Source organism: Electrona antarctica (genome assembly GCF_951216825.1).
Source record: "Electrona antarctica genome assembly, chromosome: 1".
Taxonomy (NCBI): Eukaryota; Metazoa; Chordata; class Actinopteri; order Myctophiformes; family Myctophidae; genus Electrona; species Electrona antarctica.
The window spans coordinates 9,109,840-9,127,722 of NC_136806.1; the positions used below are offsets into that span (position 1 = coordinate 9,109,840).

Below are 17,883 nucleotides of genomic sequence, written 5' to 3' on the forward strand. Positions count from 1 at the left end.
CTGAGGACGATTCTACAAATGTCTTCTAAATCCTGACAGTTTTCTGACAAACCCCATGTTTCTATGTTCTCAAACATTTTCATGTCAAGGACCCCCAAAATTATAGGCCTATGTAATTGGCCGCCGACCCCCTTCTGAAAATATGTTGTTCCAGGCACCTCCCAGAAGCAAAGATTTGAGTTAAAAACGTTCGCTCTGAAAGAATATATATTCAAACATTTGCACCACATTTTCAAGACTTTTCAAAAATAGCAGATCTACAAGCTCATAGCGCAGGCGCTATGAGCTTGTAGATCTGCTATTTTTCAGTATAACATAATGCTTAAAACACCAAAAGGGGTTCTTGTTCTGAATGGGTTAACTCTGAGTGTTCGAACCAAATGGACCCTTACGGGTCCATTTGGTTCCATTCGAACACTATCAGAGTTACAGACCTGTTATGGTCATTCAGGGCCATCTATTCATGTGTTTCTAGTCATATTATTGTCCACTCATTTTGTATGTCTGTGGCAAAAATGGAATGTTGACAAAAAATGTCCACCACAACAAGCCAACATGGTGATGACCACGTGTTTCAGAGAGAATTCTGGTGCTGAATCTCGGGCATAAAATCTTTCATTTCATTCAACTTGAGAGCAGTTTCTAACCAGCGGTGAAAAATATTTGATGTAGCTCAAAGCTGTGTGTACATCTCGGAATATAGATACATTTTAATTTGTCAGTACTGTCCTCTGTTTATCCATTTGTAACTCCGACAACAAATGTGGTATAGGCCTATATTTTGTACATTGTCAAGAGTTAACGTAACACTCAGGATGTTACAATGTATAATGTATGTAGTATGGTAGGCCTAATGTATAATGGGTTTATCTATGTGTTATTCTGTTGCACAACAGCAACAGACTTATTTAATCCACACTCTCCAGCCTCATAGTGTTCTACTAAGTCTCACATCCGAGTGGCAGTGCAAACAGTGGCCCGGGGCGGAGCGTTGCATTTTCAGACAGAAGAGCAACTGAAAACTAGCTTAGTCAGCTGGCCTCAGTTGTTTACTGACCTCTGGAACAAGAGGTCATTCTCAAGCTTGTGGGAAGGTTGGATGATTTGCAGAAACCTAACCTAAAAATACCAATTGCTACCCAGTATATATATATCATATATATATCATATATACACAGATATATATAAAAAAAAACACATTCACAGATGGACGGTTAAATTGCTATACGTAGCTTTGACTTTTGGCTGTTTTCTCTCTCCGTTTCCTTGATGGCTCAATGTTGTCATGAACTCACATCTTGGCATTTCCTATCACTCATAATGGTTAACAATTGACCCTAGCAGCAAGCGCCACATCCAGACGCCTGTGGTGTGCCATCTAGTGGCTACTCGGAGAGCTACAGCATAAATGGCCAACCTGCACTGTCTACTCTACACAGTATAACCAATCTGAGAACCCATCGTCAAACAATAAAGGAAAAACAGCACCCTCTTTTCCTTGAAGTCTGTCTTGAGAGACTACAGTATAACTGGCCCACCTGGCGAACCACTTTGAAACCCCCATTAGCAAAGGCAACGTGTTGTGGGCTTGTAGATCGGCTATCATACAATAACGTATAATGAGTGCTTTAGATACTCAAGGGAGCCACACAATGTTGTCTAAAAACATCCTTCTACTGTCAGTAGAGCAACAGATGTTTTATTTTATCAACTGACAGAATATAAATTGATAATTGTCTCTTCTCACCACCAGTCCGGTCTATTCTGAAGAGGCCAAAGATGGAAGGGAGGCAGAGCAACGTGCGCTTTGATCTGGTGACGGTGTTCTACTTCCCACAATGCCAGGGTTTCACTAGCGTACCCAGTCACGGGGGTGCCAGTCTGGGCATGTTGCACAGGCACAGCACTCTCCGCAGGTACACAATGGCAGAGCACGCCCTGGAACAACGGAGTTGGCGCAGAGAGAGACTACGAGAGAGACGGAGAGAGGAGAAGCTTGAGGCTTGGAGACACGAGGTGAGCGCTTGTGAATTCTATTCTGATGTTTACGTTTACGTTTATTTGACATGGAACATCACAACTACATTGGAACATTCAGATGCATTGCTTAAGTGTTTTAGCATACATGCTAATTCTCAACACTGTCTATATGAGGCTTAAAGGTTCTGCAACGGATATTTAATGGTTCAAACAAAATGTTATTTTTTTTATCTATAGTGTTCAGTAACAGGGGTCACCCCATCTCTCCAGCTCTTTATTAAACAGAAAAGTAAATTTCACGTGGGTTACAAATGTCATCCAATCAGATGAGAGTAGCCATTCATCAGCTTCAATTTAATAGTGTTCTACAATGTGTATCCTGACCTGACCTCTAGCCCCGTTACTGAACAAATAATACAAGTAAGACGCGCAAACGCGGGAAGCGAACGCAGCTCGTAAATTGCAATAACAACAATTAGAATAAATTACGTACTTTTTAAGTTTTTTTTTAAGTTAAGTTGTGTGTGTTTTTGTGTGTGATACAGCTGCGCCCTCTGGTGGTGGGCGGGTGGTGTTACAGCGTGACACAGACACACACACAGACGTGATCTGCTGGGTCTCATAGTAAATGCTCACTGCGTTCGCAAATACATCAGACTTATACGTAGGCCTTATCTTAATTATTATTTGCCGTTCATATGTAACGCCAGGATTCGAACTCTGGTCTCCCACGTGAAAGTCCAATATCTTAACCACTAGACCAAAGGGATATCCCCACGGACCGGGGCATATATTAGACTTTTGAGGCCATCAGGCTGAGGCTCTGAGCCACTGCTACAATCACCCCCTTTTGACCCCCTCCCACAGGGAAACCTGATCCGGGTCACAGCACCAATGTAACACCCGGGATTCTAACTCTGGTCTCCCTTAAGAAAGTCCAACTGAGCCACTCTGCTACACATACATACACCATTTAGGGGAGGCTGTAGTCTCTTGAGTTGTCTTAAACCTGATTTATACTCTGCTGCACATTGTGCTGTCTGTGCACAGAAAATAGTCTGCCTTTTAATCAAAACCTCTGATTTCCCCTCCGTTTCCAGTTGATGGCCAATGGTACCATTGACCAGAGAGAATCTGAGCGACTGACTGCAGACCAGGTCCCAGACGGAGACACTGACGTCCACATCACCGACGCCGAGCTGGAGGATGGGAACAGCTTCCTGCACGCACACTGCATGTACTCCTACAAGCAGAGACTGGCACTCCTGCGAGCAGCAGGTGTGAAGCACATTGACAAAGAGGAGAAGAGACAGCTGCATTCCCTGCGTGTCTTCAGGGAGGACTCTGGATGCAATTGCCAGGGTTTCTGTGAGCCAGAGACTTGTGAATGCAGTCTGGCAGGAATCAAGTGCCAGGTAGGATTCTTGCACGCATTATTAACATGATATTTCTTGATAGACGAGGTCAAGGCAAATTGTTTCACTTGTGTAAAAAATAAATTCACACCCTTCTGCTGTTTATGCCTTGCAGATGGACGCATGCCTCCCATGCTGCACTAAAGACGGCTGCGCAAACATTCAGGGACGCGTAGAGTTCAACTCCAGAGGCGCGCACACCCACTACATCGACACCATCATGAGGCTAGAACTAGAGAGGCTACTACAAGATGATACGCCTGACCAACTGGACCACCAGAGCGCGGCTCCAGAAGATCTCCAGTTGGATGTGGACCAGGGACCCCCAGCAGGGGATGCCCCGGAAAAAAGCTGTCCCTTCGGGTTTTCCGCCGAGGACGAAGGGCTTCCTCTCACCATGCCCCCCACCCCTTCCTACCATTTCAGTCCAGAGCGCTCCGTGGTGGAGGAGAACAGCTGTAGCAGCGACATGACCGACTCCTCGTGCTCCTCTCCCCAAAGCGAAGACTCGGATGACGTCGGGGGAAGCCCGGGTCTGGTTGACATGGACGATGGAGCTGCAGGGCTGGCCCACGCCCTCAGCCTCTGTGACAAAGACAATGACAATGACACATATAGGGCCTTGTTTGCAGACTGTCTCGATGGAAATGCCAATCAAGCCACCGATTTCCTTAGTGACAGCTCGCTTGACGATTTCCCCAACACTCCCTCCCCCTCCATAGACTACTCATCGGGCAGTTACATGGACCTTTCCTCGGACTCTGACTTGTTCTTTAACACAGACGACTACACCTCGGGTCCACTGCACAACTCCTTTAAAGGGCATCGTCATCCAGACAACCTCCGCCATCTCCAGCTGCTGAGCCCGTCATCTCCCCCACGGTACCGGTACTACGAGTCCAGCACCTGCCTGGAGTCACTGATCGGCCTGTCCGAACCGAGCCCAGAACAAGATTATCCATCTAGAGATGACAACCAGTTCTGATTCAATGACCAATATTCTGACAGGCGTGACTATTATGAGATGATGATAAATATAGAAGGACACTGCGTCTGTTTGTATATATTATATTTTAGGATATTTCAATGTGTATAGTACGTTTAATGAAATATTTTTGCCCTCGAGATATTTTATATATTGCCGATGAAATCGGATTTCAAAATGGGGGGGATAGACACACTTGGGCTGTGATCTTTTCTAATGTTTTATTTAATGTACTCTATGCCTAACATTATCATTTTAATATAATATACTGGATAACCAGAGTGACAAACATTTTTTATTTATTTATTTACTGACTTAATAATTGTTTAATGAGAAATAGTCGATAATCGACTATGGAGGCACAATGTCATTTACACCATGACATATTGTAGGAGCTGCAATAGCTGGGATTCGAGTAGCTGAGCCTGTAAACCTTTTCATGTCAAGGACCTCCAAATTGACACTAATTATCCCACGGACCCAGGAACCCCCATAAGAGAAGATTTTTACGGCTCTAGCAGTGATTCTCAACCCGTTTCATTTCAAGGACCCCCAGTTTGGCATGCATTAGTCTATACGGACCCCCATCTAATGGTGATATTGTAAAATCATTGTTAATTTAACTCTGAGAGTGTAAAATGGAATTTGTACACTCTCAGAGTTACAGACCCATAAGGGTCCATTTGGTTCCAAACTATCATTTAGCTGGGGACCCCCTGGAACTCCCTCACAGACCCCTGGGGGTCCCCGGACCCCACGTTGGGAACCACTGTTGTAAAGGTTTCAGGTTCAAACATCTGGTATTGAATTGAGAACGCCAGTGATGGAAAAAGTACTCACATGTTTTACTTATAGGTAAAAGTATATCAATACTGCAATGTAGAAATACCCTGTTGCTTACTTGAGTAAAAGTACAAAAGTATTGGTATCAAAATGTACTTTGAAAGTACTCATTGTGCGGAATGTCCCATTTAAAGTTTTCAAATGCATAAAAACCTTTTGAAAATAGCAGATCTACAAGAGATAGATTTGATCGGCTATTTTCAAATGGTCAAAATGTATACAGCTGGGCTGAAGTGGTTAATGTATATTTTGTAATAATAATCAAAATCTACAAAGTAACTAACTAGTAACTAAAGTTTTCAAATAAATGTAGTGGAGTAAAAGTACAATACTGGGTTTGAGGCCCCCGAAAAGGGCTCCTGGGGCCCTTCATTTTGTTAAATTTAGGTTAAAAAAAGATGATAAAAACACGAATATTTTGCGCGCACGCACGCACGCTATGGGGGCCCAAAAACATTAGCGGCCCAGGGGCTCTCATGGGGGTTGGTTAATCCATCCCTGCAGAAACACCAATTCAAATGCATTTCATACTTTACGTCGACATTCTGGTTACATATGGCTTTTGTATAACAACAGAGCTTGCAGTAGGCTATATGTTTCCATTACAAACAATCTATGACCACAAAGAAATATGGAACATGTTTGATATAATTGCCATTCACTGTATGAAGTTATTCTGTGAGGGACTGTGCCACTGATCATGTACTGTGTACACTTTACTTTGACATCTGAATAAAAAGAAGGTTTTATTTAATTTTCAGTGTCTGTGTTTTTAAATCTCACAAGCTTCATCCACCAACAGACAAATGGGTCATAACCCACTCTGTCGGCCTGGCCTATAATTTAGGAAAAAGGTAGGCTATTCATACAATAAAAAATAGAATTTGTCAGCAATGGTTCCCAACCTTTTTGGCCCGTGACCCAAAAAAGTAACTAGGATTTCGCCCAGGACCCAAACTAGTGAATATAGCAGATCTACAAGCTCACAACGTGACGTTTCGCGCCTCAGTGAGCTTGCAGATCGTCGATTTTCACTACCTTTTTGATGTGTGTTATCTGTTTTTTCTTGTATTTCTTTTGATATTTCTTTTGGGGGGGGGGGGGGGGGGGGGGGGGGGAAATCATTGAGTTTTGTTTTTAATTCATTCATGAAAAGTTTTGCTTTTTGGGGGATTCTTTTAATGTTTTGAAATAATTCAAAACAAAAAAATAAAGGGACCATAAAAATGTGTCCGTGACCCACAAATGGGCCCCGAGCCACTGTTTGGGAACCAGTTTAGGCTACTATAACCCAGTGGTTTTCAACCCATTTCACATCAAGGCACATTTATTCGGCATTTGAGCCACTCAGCCAGTGTTGTTTTTGAGTGGTGTAAACCACTCCTACAACTGGCTTTGTTAGTTTACGTGTCTGTCTGTCTCTCTGTGCTCAAAAAATGAGCACGGTTGCTATGGTCACCCAGTTCACACGGGTGTGATTTCATTACGTCAGACATTACGTCAGACCACAGCTGATCAGTCTATATAAGACCTTACACCACTCAGTTCACACGGGTGTGATTTTTATAATAATAATAATAATACATTTTATTTATAAGGCGCCCTAGGGCACTCACGGTCGCCGTACAGGTTAAAAACAGTTAATACAAAAAAACAGTTAAAAACAAAACAAAACTAAGGCACAGCTTGCAGCAGAAGACAACAAAGGTCAGCCATATGCCTGCCTAAACAGGTGGGTTTTGAGGTGAGTTTGGAATATGTTGATAGAGTCCATGTTTCTAATATCATGGGGGAGGGAGTTCCAGAGCTGAGGGGCAGAGCGGCTGAAGGCTCTTGACCCCATGGTGGAGAGACGGGCTGGGAGGGCTTTCAGAGTGATGGAGGAGGCAGACCTAAGAGACCGGGTGGGAATGTTGATGTGGACAAGGTCAGACTGCAGGTATGGGGGGGGGGGCGAGGTTATGAATGGCCTTGAAGCCCAGGCGGTGGCGTAACCGTCTGGGCACCCGACTGGTAATCCAGTCGCAGTGTGCCGCGGGTTCGACTCCCGAGCCCGACACGGCCTTTACTGCATGTCTTCCCCCATCTCTCTCCCGTTTCCTGTCAGCCTACTGTCTGTCCCTTCAAAAAACCAATAAAAGGCGCAAGCCGCAAAAAAATATCTTTAAAAAAAAAAAGAATGGCCTTGAATGTATGGAGAAGGATCTTGAAGTCGATACGGTATTTGATGGGGAGCCAGTGGAGTTGGTGTAAAACAGGGGTGATGTGACTGATGACAGGGGTTCTGGTGACGATACGGGCAGCAGCGTTCTGGACTAGTTGGGAGTTTATGGAGGAGTTTGTGGGGGAGACCAACAAGAAGGGAATTACAGTAGTCCAGGCGGGAGGTGACAAGAGAGTGAACCAGGATTGGCACTGTGGGGAGTTAGAGAGGGGCGGAGGCGGTTGATGTTTCTGAGGTGGAAGTAGGCGGACCGGATGGTGGTGTTGATGTGGGTGTGGAATCATAGGGTACTGTCGAGGACGACACCCAGACTCTTAACCTGAGGGGAGGGGGAAACCGAGGAGTTGTCTATGGTGAGAGTGAAACTGGGTTGCTTGGCGAGTGTGGATTTGGAACCAATGAGGACTACCTTGGTTTAAGTTTGAGGAAATTTGAGGTGAACCAGGACTTCATTTCCTGCAAACAGGAACAAAGGGAGGAGGGTGGGAAGGTGGAAGAGGGATTTGGAGGAGACGTAGAGCTGGGTGTCGTCCGCGTAACAGTGGAAAAGGATATTGTATTTGCGGAAAATCTGTCCAAGTGGGAGGAGATAGATGATAAAAAGAACAGAGCCCTGGGGAACACCGGAGGAGATGAGGGAGGGATGGGAAGTGAAGGATTTGAGCTGAATGAACTGAGGTATGAGTGAAACCAGTCTAGGATGCAAGTCGGTCGAGGAGGGTGGAGTATTTTAGTTTTAGTCATAGTCGGTGGAATGAAACTTCATTTAGTTTTAGTCATATTTTAGTCACCTGGAATGTTTTAGGGTTAGTCTAATTTTAGTCGACTAAATGTCATGCGATTTTAGTCGACTAAATCTACAGTTGATTTAGTCGACTAAAAGGTATTTTGGGGCAGGCCGTGATGGCTGATTTTACACTTGCTGAAAATAGCCGATCTACAAGCTCACAACGCGTCGGATCTACAAGTGAGCTGTTATTTTCAGCATGCAACCAAGTGTAAAATGACTTATACTGGATCTGTCTTCCTAACATAACATTTTAGTCTAATTTTTATTCATTGACGAAATTATCAGTATATTTAGTCTTCGTTTTAGTCATCAAAGCTTAGTTTTATTTAGTTTCCATTTAGTTTTCCTCATTGAAAAAAGGTAGTCGACGAGCATTTTTCGTCATAGTTTTAGTCGACGAAATCAACACTGCACTCATACAGCCACTGAGCCACAGACCACTATTTGATGAGATTTAGCCTTGCAGACGCAAAACTATTAAAGAATGTTTTGCCATTGTTGGATAAGATTCTGTCCACAATTCCATGCATTACAGGCAAATGTAAAAATAACAAATAACAAGTCTTCTACATTCTCTAATTGTGTGTAAATTAAGTAATGCCCAGTGTTTAACAAATGGTTTGATTGATTCATTTGATTGATTCATTTATTAACAGTTTGCAGAATTACAGGCCTACATTTCAAGTACAACTCAATACAAAAACTGTTAACTGTGAGTGACACCAGGCATAAAGCATTACACTTGTTTACCATTTTCAATTGTTCACCATTTTCAATTCATCAAAACATTTAGAGACGCACGAATATATACACAACTATATAGTCAAAACAGGAAAAACAGGTCCCACCTGGAACCCCCCATCAAGGACCACTGGTGGTCCCCGGACCACTGGTTGAAAACCACTTTACTAACCAGAATAACCGCCGATTCGTCGCTCGCCTCGGCTCGCTGACCGCGTTCGTTCGCTCGTCTAATCGCTGGCAGCGACGCTTGACTACTCTAGACTGCTGCAGACCGAAGTACGAGAAGTACAAGATGGCCACGGAATGTCAATAGATCTCTGTGCTTTAGCAGGTTCCGTAGTGTAGTAGGTAAACTAGGCATCTGTCATCATCATATTCATTTGTTTAGGGTTTCCAAACGACATGGGCTTATCTCAGAGTGCCGAGGTGTCGGACGGAGGAACGTATGGCTACCACGTGCACGGGGTAAGGAGAACTGTACACATTATTATATCTGACTGTACATTTTGTTTTGGGACAGGATAGGACAGCATGAGCGTGGATCGTTGAAATGCCTGAGCTGCGGCTCGATCGGCGCTGCCTGCTGCTGCCAAAAATATGATGAGGTGGCACTGATAATTATTAATAAGTGTGTAGGCCTGTACGTGTTGCATACTTGCATTTGTGTAATTTTTGTACCGAAATGCATTTATTTCAATAAATGAGATGGACATTTGTTATAGCCCGCAGGAACCTCGTCGAGACAATTAAAGGGGTGCAGCTTTTTAATAATTTACAAACTGATCGTGCAAATAATACGATCGAGGCTGGCATTTTTTCCCCTTACGTGCATTGCTGAAAGCTATGTTGTTTTCTTGCCGAAAATGAACACTGGATTAAAGAAAACAAACACGTGTAATAAATGGGCGGCTTGTTCTTATGCAATAGCCTATGCAAAAAAAAAAAAAAGTCAAGTACAGTTGAAGCTCGAAGCGTTTTTGGTCACTAGACTAGACTTACACTGTACACATTATGTGTGGAGGAGCTCAGGGCGCTTTCATGTCTTTTTTACACATTATGTGTGGAGGAGCCCAGGGCGCTTTCATGTCTTTTTTATATTATTATTATTTGTTTCACAGGTGCAGGGAAATTCACCTGCCGAAAAGGCAGGATTGGAGCCCTTTTTCGACTTCATCCTATCCATTGACAACCAAAGACTTGTAAGTTCCATCTCATGTGAAGATCTGACAGCTGCTGCAGTACACATGCAGCGTTGTAGATTACAGTAGCCTATAGGCCAGTATAGGCCTACAAAAACATACATGCACCAGTCATAAACTCACATATTGGACAAAACTGTCAAAAGAGGTTTGTCCTAGCATATTGCGTGTAAACGACTTGCTACATTTTAAATGTGCTAAGCTAAAGTGTTTATTTTTATATATTGTTATTTATTTCTTACTTTACATATATTGTTATTTATTTCTTACTTTACCCTCCTATGCCTGTGCAGAATAGGGAGAATGATCAGCTGAAGGACCTTTTAAAAGCCAACATGGAGAAGGGGGTGAAGATGGAGGTGTACAGCACTAAGACCACACATGTCCGAGACCTGGCCGTGGTGCCCAGCAACATGTGGGGGGGACAGGGCCTGCTGGGAGCCAGCGTACGCTTCTGCACTTACCAAGGAGCCAACGAGAATGTCTGGCACGTTCTGGTGAGTTTGTTGGCTCAATAAAGAGCCAGGAAAAATGTGGATTTGGTCAGACCTTCATCTGACTTGTTGACCCTATATCATTGATTAAAAGAAGGAATGCCAGCACTCATTGAATGTCCCTTTTCACATGTTTATTTACCTCTGACGAGCCACCTGTTGGCTTGTCAGATGTAAATAAAAACTAATTGAATGTCCCTTTTCACATGTTTATTTACGTCTGACGAGCCAACTGTTGGCTTGTCAGATGTAAATCGCTTCAATTTACAATTACAATTTAGGCATTTAGCAGACGCCCTTAATCCAGAGCGATTTACATTAAGCAAGCAAGCTCCAATTTACAATTTAGACATTTAGCAGACGCTCTTAATCCAGAGCGATTTACATTAGGCAAGAACAAAAGTATGGGAATACATCACACATATAAAATGCATTTATCAAGAAACATGCGTAAGCTAAGAACGTAACTAGAACATATCTATATAATGACACTATACATATTTATTAACTATACATAAATACTATACTATGCTATACATATGTACTATGATGTGCTATGACAACATACAATGCAATTATTGTGCTGTCTACATGACATTCTATAAGTCTGTTTCAAATGCTATCTAAGTCTAAAAAGTGCTCCGGCAGTCTTTGTGACCCTATCATGTATGTATGCATTATTGACCCTATCATGTATCATTGTGTTGACCACATTCAACCGGATGTCCCTCTTTTAATGTCATTATAGGCAAAATAATAATAATAATAATAATACAAAAAAGATAGTGAAAATAGCACATCTGCAAACTCGACTCAGAAAAACGACTTTTCATAACAATTTTAACATCTAAATTAATCAGGCTTTTGTATGCACACCAGAAAAATAAAAAGATACAAATTTAAATAGTTGGAAAATAAATGGCAGAGTTTTGAAGTTGAATGGGCGTGTCTGAGGGGGCGTGTCTGATCGAAGGAATATTAAATCTAAATATTGAATCGAGCAACTTAAAAAAAGTTTGGGAACCAGAAGTGTTTTAAAGAGAATTACACCTTTAAATGGTTATGTTCTAATAAGGTTTCATGATCTGATATGATATGTTAAGCAATTATTGCTTAATATTGTAATTTGTTTTGTATATTATCTTTAGTTCAAAATGTGTGGATGGGGATACATTCTATTAAGTTTTCCTCAGTTTGAATACAATGTTTAGCTAAAGTAAATTGTGGCCCAGAGCTTGCCAGTGCCAGAGAATCAACTTTTAAACACTTAAGCCCTGTGTACATTGTTTTTGTTTAACACATACTGGGCGGGAACCCCTTTTGGTGTTTTAAGCATTATGTATACAAGCTCATAGCGCGGCACCGAGTGCCGCGCTACGAGCTTGTAGGTCTGCTATTTTAGAAAAATCGTGAAAATGTGGCGCAAATCTTTATATATATAATATAATATAATAATATATCCCTGGAACAACATTTTCAGATGGGGGGGTCGGCGGCCAATTACATATAATTTTTGGGGTCCTTGTCCTTGACATGAAATATTGAGCACCACTGATATAGAAACATAGGGCGGCTGTGGCTCAGGAGGTAGAGCAGGTCGTCCAATGATCCATGGGTCGGCGGTTCGAATCCCGGCTCCTCCTGTCTACATGTCGAAGTGTCCTTGGGCAAGACACTGAACCCCAAATTGCTCCCGATGTGCTGGTTGGTACCTTGCATGGCTTCCGCCGCAATCGGTGTATGAATGTGTGTGTGAATGGGTGAATGTAATGCACAATCTATGTAAAGCGCCTTGGATAAAGGCGCTATATAAATGCACCATTTACCATTTACCAACATAGGTATTTCAGAAAACTGTCAGGATTTAGAAGACATTTTTTTAATTTCGACGTCAGGCCTAACTGGGTTAACATTCCTTTCTTCCTCCCAGGATGTGGATCCCAGTTCACCTGCAACGCTGGCAGGGCTTCGACCACACAGTGACTTCATCGTCGGAGCAGATCAGGTCTTACAAGACGTAAGACAATATTTCATATCATTCATTTTATTCACAGGAAATTAACCTATGTTGATGTGATCGCTGACTTACTGACCTGCCACGTGGGCTTTAGAATGGTCATCATGACGTACTATTAGCATAGTATTTTTCGCTCCTCGCCCCGTTTTTCTCACTTGTACTGGCTTCTCACTTGTACTGTAACATATATATACCCTTATAACCTATAAGGCAAAGTATCGTATGTGCAAAACTACATTGGGGTATTTACAGAATGCAGTAAAGTAAATTCTTTATGCTTCCAGTCGGAAGACTTCTTCTCCCTGATCGAGGTCCATGAAGGGAAGCCCTTGAAGCTGCTGGTGTACAACACAGATACGGATGGTTGTCGAGAAGTGGTGGTCACACCGAATGGAGCGTGGGGTGGAGAGGGCAGGTACCTGTACAGTATGTACAGAATGTACTGCACCACACCTTAATTTGGAAACGCCACAGAAGTTCAGCGTCAAGATAATATCTTGTACAAACAAGATAATATCTTGTACAAACAAGATAATATCTTGTCCGTACAAGATATTAACTTGTACGTACAAGATATAACTTGTACAAACAAGATAATATCTTGTCCGTACAAGATATAACTTGTACATACAAGATATTATCTTGTACGTACGAGATATTATCTTGTACGTACGAGATAATTATTATCTTGTACGTACGAGATAATATCTTGTACGGACGAGATATTATCTTGTACTTACAAGATAAAATATATATTTGAATGCATGGCCATTCAGGGGCTCCGTACAAACGGTATATAATATACACATTTAGATTTTTTGAGTGGTGTAAACCACTCCTACAACTGGCTTTGTTAGTGCAGAAAAAATGAGCATGGTTGCTATGTTCACCCGGGTGTGATTTTTGAGTGGTGTAAACCACTCCTACAACTGGCTTTGTTAGTGCAGAAAAAATGAGCATGGTTGCTATGTTCACCCTGTTCACCCGGGTGTGATTTCTTTACGTCAGACAGGCTATATTACACCACTCAGTTCACACGGGTGTGATTTTTTAAACTGAATCTCGTCTGCAATGGTTAATGTTTCCGTTTAGTTTGGGTTGTGGCATTGGCTACGGCTACTTGCATCGAATCCCAGCTCGTCCAGATGTGCCAAAGCAAGACGCCTCCCCTTCTCATCTTCCCACAGAGAGCACTCCCACAGAGATACCTACCAACGGATACACTGAGGTATGGGGATATATCAGCAAACAAACATTCCCTTGTTTCAAAGGCAGTGGCAGTTAAGAGTGTGGTTTTACTTGTGTTTTGCTGAACAGCCAGAAATGATGCCTTGTTTGCCATTGTTTTATTATTTTAATGTAGGGGGGGGGGTCTGCCTTTATTTTATAATGTACAGTATGCTGACTGTAAATGGGGAGAGAGAGATGGGGAGTGACACACAGCAAAGGCTGCCGGGATTGGGAGCCGAACCCGCGACATGCCACCCGTTTCTAAGGCCATAAATCAGAGCATTGAATGATCTTAGTAGCCGTCTACTGACCTACCAAGATCTCAGTATAGGGCGGCTGCATTCTGTGCGGTAAGACTAAGATCACGGCTTAACCGGCCACGTAGTCGGTTGACAACGTGGCCCGTTAAGACTGATATGAGGTTAGGGGATTTAAGTGGTCGGTTAAGTGGTCGCAGAATGCAGCCTACAGCCTAAAAGTTCTCAGTCCTGGGGACTGATTTCAGTCCTGAGGATTTCATAGGGGTCATTTAATGAGATCAGTGCAGATTTGCAAAAAATAATTTTCAGTCTTGGGATTTATTTTAGCTTTAAGCCCTGAGCCTACTGAATTTCTCCAAAACGTCACAATATAACGTTTCGTGCTGGAGACTGTTGCGGTAGGTCAGTAGACGAGTCTACTGCAGCATTCAATGCCAACGTGATTTTGTCCATTTCAATGCATTGATGGCATTCAAATTTGATGTCTGGGGACTGCAGATGGAAATTAGCATGTTTTGCTAAATCTGGTATATTTACACTGCATTTTTAATGTAATGTTCATCAATATACACTGTCCCGACTAAAAAAAAAAAAAAAAAAAAAGTCAGGGGCAAGATTCAGCAAGGTCAGAAAAATAGCCGTTGCGATGCAATAGATCCTTATTATATAAATCCTTGATTCTTTTTTTTGACACCCTAAAACTAAAATGTTTTTCCAATTCTAGTTTCAAGTCATTTTATTCTGGGGTTGTGTTGTTCCCACCAGGCACCTCTGATGGCTGCATCGAGCCAGAGTTACGATTTGTTAGACCTGGAAGTGGAAGACATCGCCCTCCAGGATGATCCACTACCACCGCCCCTCCAGAGGGTCATGGACCCTGGTGAGTCCCTGATCAACAGAGTTTCCATGCCCATTCTGGCCTGTCTGTCTTTCCATCCTCCCCAAAGGACCATAATGGAATTGAGCTCTTAGGGGAGTCTGAGTAAATAAGTAGGTCGGAGTGGTTCATTGTCGGTCTCATCCAAGCAACGAGGATGCCTTTTATAATGCGCTAGACCCCTGGGAGATGTATTGGGAGACTCTTAGGACGAGGACACTATTTATACTTTGTCTAGTCGAAAATAGCCGATCACATGAGCTTGTAGAGCAGCTATTTGTACTTTTTACTTTAGTAGTTTAATTGTTATGCCTATACTGTAATTCTGTTCTTTTATTAAAGTATACATTTTTTAATACATGACTTTTACTTGTAGCATAGTATTTTATATTGTGGTATTGATACTTGTACTGTACTTATGTAACACATTTGAGTACGGTACTTCTTCCACCATTGCCCTTACCATGCATTTGATGCTCCAGGTTTCTCCGAGTCAGAGGTGGCCATGATGAGCGTTGACCCTTCAGACTTGGCGGACAGGCTGGACCTGTCCGTTTCATCCTTCGACATGACCAACACCTCCCTGGCCGTGAACGTAGACAGCGACATCTCGGGCATCGGTAAGTTACCACAGCTGTGTACTACGTAGGTAGGTGCCTGACTGCCTGTACATGTTTACAGGTACAAGAGTGAGTGAAATTGTGTTCCATACAAGCTCCAACAGTTACGAACTAAAGTATAGAGAAATAAACAAAGGAAAAGGTTTGATAAACGGAAAACAGTCTCAAATATACATACGCATCTCTTGTGCAAGTAAGAGACATCACATAGCGTAGCAACAGATATCATGAAAGCAATGTTGTAGATGTCGTAAAAAATGTGGTGTTGATACAATACTCATGACAACTTAATGCAAATCTTCCCCATTTGCTGTTGTGCAGAGGCGCTGGAGGACAGTGAATCTCCCATGCCTTCAGTGGACAGCCAGTCTTTGACCGAGCCACAGGAGCCACGCTTCCAGACGGCCATGGAGGACGTCTCTGCGCTCGCCCCTGTCGCCACATCCCCTGACTCACCCGTACCAGCTGTCGATTCGTCTCAGCAGCTCACAGAGGACACAGCCCTGCCCGCCGAGTCTGCCGGCTTCCCTGCGGACTCCAGTGAAGTCCCGTGTCCCTCTATGGACGCAGTATCCCTAGACCCCCCTTCCTCGTCTCCTGTAGACCTCCTCCCCACGCAGGCTGTCGAAGACTCCTCCTTAGCGGGAGAAGCTCTAATTCAGGCCGTTGCAGATCCTGATGTTGTGAGCTCAGCAGAGGAGTTTGTTGTTGTTGTGAGCCCTGAAGAGCCGAGTGTTGTTGTGAGCTCAGATGTAGTTGTGAGCTCAGCCTCAGAAGATGTTGTTGTGAGCCCTGAAGAGCCGAGTGTTGTTGTGAGCTCAGATGTAGTTGTGAGCTCAGCCTCAGAAGATGTCGTTGTGAGCCCTGAAGAGCCGAGTGTTGTTGTGAGCTCAGATGTAGTTGTGAGCCCTGAAGAGCCGAGTGTTGTTGTGAGCTCAGATGCTGTTGTGAGCTCAGCCTCAGAAGATGTTGTTGTGAGCCCTGAAGAGCCGAGTGTTGTTGTGAGCTCAGCCTCAGAAGATGTCGTTGTGAGCCCTGAAGAGCCGAGTGTTGTTGTGAGCTCAGATGCTGTTGTGAGCTCAGCCTCAGAAGATGTTGTTGTGAGCCCTGAAGAGCCGAGTGTTGTTGTGAGCTCAGATGTTGTGAGCTCAGCCTCAGAAGATGTCGTTGTGAGCCCTGAAGAGCCGAGTGTTGTTGTGAGCTCAGCCTCAGAAGATGTTGTTGTGAGCCCTGAAGAGCCGAGTGTTGTTGTGAGCTCAGATGTTGTTGTGAGCTCAGCCTCAGAAGATGTCGTTGTGAGCCCTGAAGAGCCGAGTGTTGTTGTGAGCTCAGATGATGCTGTTGTGAGTTCTGAAGTTGTTGTGAACTCTGCAGTTGTTGTGAGCTCAGAAGAGCCAACTGTGGTTGTGAGCTCAGAAGAGCCAACTGTGGTTGTGAGCTCAGAAGAGCCAACTGTGGTTGTGAGCTCAGAAGAGGCTGTTGTGAGCTCATTAGATGTTGTGAGCTCTGAAGTTGTTGTGAGCTCTGAAGATGCTGTTGTGAGCTCAGAAGATGTTGTGAACTCTGCAGTTGTTGTGATCTCAGAAGAGCCAACTGTGGTTGTGAGCTCAGAAGAGCCAACTGTGGTTGTGAGCTCAGAAGAGCCAACTGTGGTTGTGAGCTCAGAAGATGTGAGCTCTGAAGAACCGAGTGTTGTTGTGAGCTCCGATGTTGTTGTGAGCTCACTAGAGCCGACTGTGGTTGTGAGCTCAGAAGATGTTGTTGTGAGCTCTGAAGAGCCGAATGTTGTTGTGAGCTCAGAAGAGCCGAGTGTTGTTGTGAGCTCAGATGTTGTTGTGAGCTCAGAAGAGCCAACGGTGGTTGTGAGCTCAGATGTTGTGAGCTCTGAAGAGCTGAGTGTTGTTGTGAGCTCAGATGTTGTTGTGAACTCAGATGATGTTGTGAGCTCTGCAGTTGTTGTGAACTCAGAAGATGTTGTGAGCTCTGCAGTTGTGAGCTTAGATGTTGTGAGCTCTGCAGTTGTTGTGAACTCAGAAGATGTTGTGAGCTCTGCAGTTGTTGTGAACTCAGAAGATGTTGTGAGCTCTGCAGTTGTTGTGAGCTTAGAAGATGTTGTGAGCTCTGCAGTTGTTGTGAGTTTAGCAGAGCTGAGTATTGCTGTGAGCTCAGAAGATGTTGTGAGATTAGCAGAGCTGAGTGTTGCTG

The 17,883-nt window shown here is 43.5% G+C and overlaps 2 protein-coding genes across 2 annotated transcripts in view; both read left to right on the forward strand.

The window, feature by feature from the left end:
* The window catches only part of LOC306943223 (cysteine/serine-rich nuclear protein 1-like), a gene marked incomplete at its 5' end in the record, with an annotated part of 5,729 nt that extends 1,133 nt beyond the window's left edge, over positions 1-4,596 (forward strand). The window contains 4 exons of the mRNA XM_079529441.1: positions 1,345-1,438; positions 1,754-2,016; positions 3,126-3,395; positions 3,511-4,596. Of these exons, the coding sequence (XP_079385567.1) occupies positions 1,345-1,438; positions 1,754-2,016; positions 3,126-3,395; positions 3,511-4,380 (1,497 nt within the window). The 3' untranslated portion in view covers positions 4,381-4,596. The remainder of the gene's footprint in view (positions 1-1,344; positions 1,439-1,753; positions 2,017-3,125; positions 3,396-3,510) is intronic.
* A 4,690-nt stretch (positions 4,597-9,286) lies between these two features.
* On the forward strand, positions 9,287-17,283 carry LOC306943313 (uncharacterized protein; the record flags this gene model as incomplete). Its single annotated transcript, XM_079529555.1, has 10 exons — positions 9,287-9,446; positions 10,100-10,180; positions 10,474-10,677; positions 12,605-12,691; positions 12,976-13,106; positions 13,784-13,919; positions 14,947-15,061; positions 15,541-15,678; positions 16,000-17,159; positions 17,263-17,283. Exons 1-10 carry the CDS (start codon positions 9,384-9,386, stop codon positions 17,281-17,283), a joined length of 2,136 nt encoding a protein of 711 aa, XP_079385681.1. The 5' UTR covers positions 9,287-9,383.
* Between the last annotated feature and the right edge of the window lie 600 nt (positions 17,284-17,883).